This window comes from Thunnus albacares, chromosome 12, assembly GCF_914725855.1.
Source record: "Thunnus albacares chromosome 12, fThuAlb1.1, whole genome shotgun sequence".
NCBI classification, from domain to species: Eukaryota; Metazoa; Chordata; class Actinopteri; order Scombriformes; family Scombridae; genus Thunnus; species Thunnus albacares.
Window position 1 is genome coordinate 11,960,289 of NC_058117.1, and position 7,630 is coordinate 11,967,918.

The 7,630-nt window shown below is 37.9% G+C and overlaps 1 protein-coding gene across 1 annotated transcript; it reads left to right on the top strand.

Annotated features, from left to right (window-relative positions):
• The first annotated feature begins 528 nt into the window (after positions 1-528).
• On the top strand, positions 529-7,106 carry metap1d (methionyl aminopeptidase type 1D (mitochondrial)). Its single transcript, XM_044368940.1, has 10 exons — positions 529-634; positions 3,287-3,453; positions 4,736-4,885; positions 4,970-5,118; positions 5,579-5,621; positions 5,719-5,882; positions 5,991-6,088; positions 6,677-6,724; positions 6,809-6,887; positions 6,983-7,106. The coding sequence occupies exons 1-10, from the start codon at positions 592-594 to the stop codon at positions 7,065-7,067; spliced, it is 1,026 nt and encodes a 341-aa protein (XP_044224875.1). The 5' UTR covers positions 529-591; the 3' UTR covers positions 7,068-7,106.
• Positions 7,107-7,630: the final 524 nt, after the last annotated feature.

Here is a 7,630-nt window from a genome sequence, read left to right on the forward strand (position 1 = left end):
TGGCTAAGGAATCCCCTTAAGGGAAACTATTGAAGGTTCAGTTGGGAAAATGTGAATGCTTTGGCTTTTGTAAAGAAAAATTAGAGCTTCAGTCACAAAAAGAGTGGACAGAAGAAAGAAGGGGTAGACAAATTTCTCTCTGCAGTCATCTGTTAAAAGTAAGAGGTGGATGATAAACTCTGGAAGAAGGGAGGATGTTGTTCTAGCTAGGTTGAGACCAGGGCATTGTGGTCTAGCCAGCTACTTGAAAGTCATAGGCAAACATCCAGACGGTCTGTGTCAGTATGGAGATTTGGAAACAGTCCAACATGTTATGTTATCATGTAATAAATACAGAAGTGAAAGGCCACAGTTATTCAGGGAGTTGTTTTTTTGCATCTGAAATGAATTTTCAACCTATTGGTAGAGCAATCTTAAGATATCTCCATGCAACTAGCCTGTATTCAAAAATATAGGATAAATAGCTATCCCCTTTCTGTGGAGGGCAGCATTACGCTGTTCAGTGTACAGTCTGCCGGAAATTCATTAGAAGAAGAAGAAGAAGAAGGAAAAAAGACGCATGCTTCCGCACCACGTGACTAACAGATATTGATGGCGGCTCCTTGTTCTGCAGGACTTGTATCCAGGACATCAGGTACCTTTTCATTTACAGGCTCCCCCGAGAGAGAGCTAGCATAAACAGTTGCTCCTCGCGTAACGTAAAAAAAACAATTATTTATTTACCACATGCATTAAAACATGACAGCAGCAGTGACATGTGGAAGTAAAGTGGCGATGTTTATGTCAGCAAAGGTTGACTTGCTAGTTACTGTTAACTTATGTTGTCATTGAGTTCACCTGTCCATGCCGGGGGGAGTTTATGAACTAAATGGACTTTAAAATGAGTGGAGATGGTGTCAGTCTGCCCCCAAAATACACTCTCACACACAGTTAGCTTTCCACAAGTTCACATGAGTCAGCTGTGCACTTCACTTATTAAAAACGCTTAAATCTTGTACTGCAATACTTCTACTAACTTACTTCTACTAAATAACAATAATACCTCTTGATACGGATAAAATTATATACATACACTAAGTTGTCGCTACTTAATTAGGCACAACTATGCAATCTGTTGATATTCAATGCAATCCATCTGATCTGCCATAAATTCTGCCTTCAAAAGAATTATAATGTTCAGTTTTTGTTGACATTGTCTGAAATGTAGAAATTCTATCATATGTTTATTTTTTAGATCATATTAAAAGGTTGTGATTTACTGGAATACATTATATTGAGAGGTGTCTCTATTTTTTTTGTTTTGTCCTCCCTGTTTTCATACACTATCTCTAACAATGACCTCAAGCTAAAATATCATTTAATTGGCATCTTTATGACAGTGTCAAAAAAAAAAAACATTATAAGCATCAAAAATGTAGACTCAACAGCTGTATTGGATTGTATACAATTGTACAGGTGTACCTAATAAAAAAGGGGTCACTGAATGTATGTTGCATAGGATTGCTCCCCCCACCCTCATGAACTGGATTTGTACCCTGTCACCTCACACACTGCGCACAGTAAACTTTACATGCCAGCTTCATTATTTGCTGAGCAGCACTCCTGTGCTGGAATAGTAAACACTGGTCCCATGTTTTTCTACACAACAAAGGTCTTAAAGTTGATTTTACCCTCTACAAAACAGGAGCACAAAATTAGCTTATAATGCAGGACCTGCCTTAGCTGCTAGTACGCATTCTTAGTGTAAATTCCCAAACAAATTAGCAACTATTCAAATTATTAAAACCTTTATCTGGTTGGTAAGCCAGGGTATCTATCGTTATAATGCCCAGCGCTTCTCTTGGCTTTATATTACAGTAGTTATAGTAGTGTTTGTATTTTCCAGTCATTCATTTTATGTTGATATACTATTTGTTTTAGTCGTGCCAAAGGGGCCTGTTTGGTCTCTTCAATGCAACATTAGAATTACAGTGTTTAATGTGTATAATGTCTCATTTTATTTAACATAGCAAAAAATATTTTGAATAGAAATGGTGGTGCACTGAATTCTGTTGCAAAGCTTTGGTACTGTTTTTGCCACCATTCAGGCTGATACACTGGCAGGACAATATGGGGAAAAACCTCCCTCTATGCTGCTGATAGGAAACGGTCCACAGCAACAATTGTTATCCATCGGGCGCCCTGGTGTATGACCCTTTTGTTTCATGTCATACCTCTCTCTCTGCCCCTGTTTCCTGTCTCTCTCTGTTATTTTTAGTATCAGTCAACACCATTGGCATTGAAAACACAGTTTTAAAAAAGCAGCTTAAGCCAGATTTTTGCAGTCTTCATGTAGTTTTTATATTTTATTGTTTGAAGTATTTTTGCAGCTGCAGCTCCATCTGTACTTTTAAAACCAAATTCTGCTAAAAGCTACTCAGCTTTGTAACCATTGACTCTACATTTAATCTCATGGTCTTCTCATGAACGCAGATAGTCTCACTTTTAATTGGACAAGCATATATTGGTAATTTCTCATTGACATTTTGGGTGTGTGTGATATGCTATTGTGTATTGTATGTCCTGTGTGTTTTTTTTTGCTTTGTACCTTTTTTTATTGTGCTGTTATATGTTTTAATTGTGACATGCTGAAGGGACTACAGCGGAAAATGAGCTATAAGCTAACTCTGATACAGTACATCAAATATTAATATTCATGTTTAACACTGTGTGTGGTTCCCTTCCAAATAAAATAAATAAATAAAAGCGCCTTTATTGGATATTGAAATAGGGAAATGACATACAATAAAGGTCCCCATCAGAACTCAAACTGGGAATGTAGCAATTACATAGTCTGTGTTGTAAGCGCAGCATTTTTGTAACTACATACTGTAGATACTGCTAGTGACAATCTACCCCTCTCATCCTAATTCTGCTCCTCTTGGTGGCAGCTTGGGCATGATTGTATGCTCAACTTTTTGTATTGTTGAGTGGTGTAGTGAGGCTCCCTCATTTCCTTTTAGGAAAGGTTATTTTGTTGTCATATGTGTACGTTTCTACAGAGACAGACTCAGAAAAAACATTAGCATCCATCAGAAGGTAATAGAAATTTTCCTTTGATGTGGGTCACACAATATGCAGATAAAAAATTGTCATTGTTGCACAGCTGGTTGAAAAGAGAGCACTGCTGAGGGGGAAATACAGGAACTCCTTTCCTGCCATTTATTCTTCTCAGAAAAGCAGGAGTCTTTTATTCATAAACAGATAGCTCTCTATTGTGTTGCTTTTATTCTGTCCTTTTCTCCAGGACTGGGTGGTTTCCTGCGGAGAGTTTGTTGTCTAGGAAGCTGTGGTCCCCCCACAGCCCTACTGTGTCAGCAACATCGGCGCTTTTTCTGGAGGAAGTGGAAGAATTCTCACTCTCACAATGTAGTTCGTCCAGCTGCTGTTAGACCTGCCTACGTGGTACCCAAGGTACAGTAGCTTATGTTGCCACAGTCCTAAGAAGATATGTCCCAGGCCACTCCTAAGGATTGGTATCACGGCTGATCCAGGCATATTGCAATGGATCATTATCAGCTAAAATAAAGCCAATCAAATGCTTATCGTGTTACTGTACTCTACTGTGTTTTGTTCACCTCAGCCTGTTTCCTTTACACCAGCCTAAAGTATGAGCATTTTGCCTCTGTATATTTACAAGTAAAAACTAAAAAAAAAAAGTGTGTGATCTTGAAAAATGATTTGGGCACACCTGGTTGGCAATATGCACAGATTCTCTGAACTCTTACACCTTTTCTCAATAGCAAAGAGTATTAGTGTACAAAACATTCAGGTTGCAGCTTCTTACTGTTAGCTGGTGTTTACTGCCACTTTCACCGGTAAAAAATGATGTTGAGAGTGGCAAATCATCGTATCAGTTGTCACCAATTAACATTAATTCCACGAGTAGCTTGATGACAGAAATGTTAAAATTAATCTTGTTATTTCAGTATGCCAGATACATGTTTAATCAATTTTGAAAATCTTCCTCTGCTTTGTAAATAGGTTAAAATAACCATAACAGCCTCAGTACTGATGCAGTAAGATCTTAAATTACTTACATAGGACCTCCTAGTTTCTTGAGGCTAATTGACTTCAGAATTAATAGTACTTACCAGTAAGATAAAAATGACTAACATGCCGAAATTAATTAGCATTAAAAACATCATTAGAACATATGTATTGATTTCATTTCCAGGTCTTCTGCATGATAAACCTCTCAAACTTTAATGCGTTGTTGACTGACTCAATTCTCATTCCATTAAAAATAAAGGAAAAAAGAAAGACACATATGGATCACCTCACTTAATAGGAGATCTATCACATACAAAAGAGGTATATATAAAAAAAAAAAATAAAAATACACACACACGCTGACATCTTCTCCACACAGAACTACATTACTTACACTTGATTACTAAATTGACCTCAAAGTTACACATAGCTAGACCTCATTCCTATATTTACTATCACACTCAGTTTTTCACTCAGCAGTAAGCACACTATTGGACTAAATGAACAAGAGGAACGGGGCTGGGAGGCACTTGGATTAACTGATGAACACAACAATACAGAAACTCAGTCTTTGAATTTCATCACTTTATTTTGTAGTTTCGTCTGTATCTCTTAATAATTACTCTGTTTTTAGATGGAATTGTAGAATATTAATATGACTCACCCTTTATATCCTCCTCTTTCATCTCCTCTCTGACTTTAGCACATTGTGCGACCTAGCTATGTGGGCACTGGAGTGGTCCCAGAATGGCCAGACTACATAGAGATCAAGGACCAAGAGCAGATTGAAGGTCTTGCCAGAGCATGTCAGCTAGCCAGGCATGTGCTGCTACTAGCTGGACGCAGTCTGAAGGTAAGCACCTATAAGTATTGTTTGTGTTTCTATGTCATGATAAAGAACAAAAACAACACAACAGTCATGACTTGTGGCTTCCAGGTTGGTATGACGACAGATGAAATAGACTTCATCGTGCACCAGGAGACCATCAAGAACAACGCCTACCCATCACCTCTCAGATATGGGGGTTTCCCCAAATCGGTCTGCACATCTGTGAACAACGTGGTCTGTCATGGCATACCTGACAGGTGAGTATGCTGCACATTCACTGACAACAACTGGATGCATGAAAACAAAAAATGTACTGCATTCAGTATATTTTTATGTCATTTTCTCTTTTTTTCCTTCCAAAATGAGAATCTACTAATCATAAAATACATACAGACACTGAGAAAATCATTTTTATCTTTCATTTGAACCAGATTTAAAGCACTTTGGTAACTTAAATTTTAAATGTTGGACTAAACTATAAAAACTTTGGATGATGAACTTGGTTGATAAGTCAGAATTAATTCTTGGAAAATTTGACTTGATCTTAGATAAATGTAATAAATACTTCATATAGATATATACTGTATATTTTAATGGTGAGATATCATGGTGAAGTCCAGTATTAATGGTATTATATCGCAGAAATTAAGCATTAGTAAAAATGTAAGGGGTTCTCTGTATACACTGTTCATCTTTTAATATTCCTTTGTCCTGCAGTCGGCAACTTCGAGATGGAGATATCATCAATATTGATGTCACTGTAGGTTGATGCCGTAACAGACACACAAACAAACTCATAGACATTACTGCCAACATGATCAGTTAGAGCATCACTGACTTCTGCCTATTCACAATAGGTGTATTTGGATGGTTACCACGGCGACACCTCGGAAACCTTCCTGATTGGCCAGGTGGATGAGGTCGGCCAACGACTGGTGGAAACTGCCAGGCGTTGCCGAGATGAGGCCATTGCTGCCTGCAAGCCGGGTGCACAGCTCTGTGTTATAGGGAACACTATTAGGTACACACACACACACATTGAATACACACATAAAATGCATAAGTAGATGAAATACACGATTACATATAATCACATTCATTATTCTTTTAACTAATATGTTTCCGGCAGTGAAGTAGCCCATGCCAGTGGCTTCCAAGTGTGTCCGTATTTCATTGGACATGGAATAGGCTCCTGCTTTCATTGCCATCCTGAGATCTGGCACCACGGTAAGTTTGTGTAGTTTTGGCAATAGACCTCATGCAAGAACCACTCGTATGAACAGAGTTGTTCCAAGAAATTGATTGATAGATTAATTATTCCAAGCAAATTTGTGGCATTCATTCATTTTCTCATACTTTTAATTTTCTTTCTCAGATAGTCTCTCACTCGTTTGACTTAGAGTTAAAATGTCTTAATCTGAGTCAGTATGGAGTTTAAATATGATACTAAATGCTTTTGCTGTCTTTTAATATGCTTTAATGAGGAGGTAATGTACTGTGAATCCCTGCACACAGTGAGGGAACTCCACTGCTAAAAGTTACTGATATGGTCGGTGACGATGGTGATTCAGTATAGTCAGTTCAGTTTGAAGCTTTGTTGATTTTAAAAAGTGGTTTGTACATGTACTGAGCACCGCTAATATTGATAGCCTTGCAAGCAGAAGAGAAGAGACTCACAAAACATGTTTAGTTTGTAAGGTAAGGATATTGAAAACTGAAACAGGAAAATAAATATGGCAACAATAAAATTAGTAGCAGAAATAAATGTCCTATGTTGCCCAAATTCTCTAAAACTGTTTTTCTCTTCATTTTCAGCTAATGACAATGACATGACCATGGACGAAGGAATGGCTTTCACAATAGGTGAGTCACATGTTACAATTTCGTGTAAACATTAAGATGCCACAGTGTATGAGAGCAGGACTGATATTGTGGGTTCATTTGCAGAACCTATACTGATGGAGGGGTCTGCAGAGTTTAGAATCCTGAAGGACAAGTGGACCGCAGTGTCCGCAGATGATAAAAGGTACAACGTGGTGGGCGACCAAAAACACACTTTTTCCGACTAAATGGTCATAAATTTTTAATGTGCAGCTCTGTTTTGTATTTACGTTCTTGCAGATCGGCTCAGTTTGAACACACGGTGGTCATCACATCTGATGGAGTGGATATTCTCACTAAACTGCCAGAAGAGAGCAATCTGTGACCTGAAGTGATCTACCTGCTGACCTCTACATAAACTTTTCTTCAGTTTTTAGAAATGTGTTTACATCAAAGAGGGTCTAAACCACTTGAATGGTGATTCACTGATGATGGACGTAATCTAAATAAGCCTACCTGTAATATGTAAAAAAGAGATAAAGGTTCTTATTTTACATTTAATTATTAAGTATGGGTTACACATACAGTATGTCTAAATTTAGTTCGATTAAAGTGGGTTTTTTCACCCATCATGGGAGCATAAACAGCAGAAAAATGACTACCTTATTTTAGTTACTGAATTTTGAGTTTTATTCAGATGTGAGTGTTTATATTCAGTACAAGTCAGGATAAGAGATTCAGTTTCTTCCGCATTTCAGTCTGTTCCTTTTCTAGCCCCTCAGCCGCTGAGCGGTTTGACTTTTTGAAGCCAACGCTCAGATTTATTCACTCCTTTATGACAGACAGTGAAATGTGACTTGTGACAATCTAGAGGGACTTGAAACAGTTAAATGGGAGCCGTACAAGCGGGGCTGTAGCTGGGATTTTAGACACACTGAGGTCATGAGT

Coding starts and splice junctions, on each gene's coding strand:
- metap1d (XM_044368940.1), top strand. CDS start 592: ATGGCGGCTCCTTGTTCTGCAGGACTTGTATCCAGGACATCAG. Junction 6,089..6,676: donor TCCTGAGATCTGGCACCACG/GTAAGTTTGTGT, acceptor CTTCATTTTCAG/CTAATGACAATGACATGACC. Junction 6,888..6,982: donor GTGTCCGCAGATGATAAAAG/GTACAACGTGGT, acceptor ACGTTCTTGCAG/ATCGGCTCAGTTTGAACACA.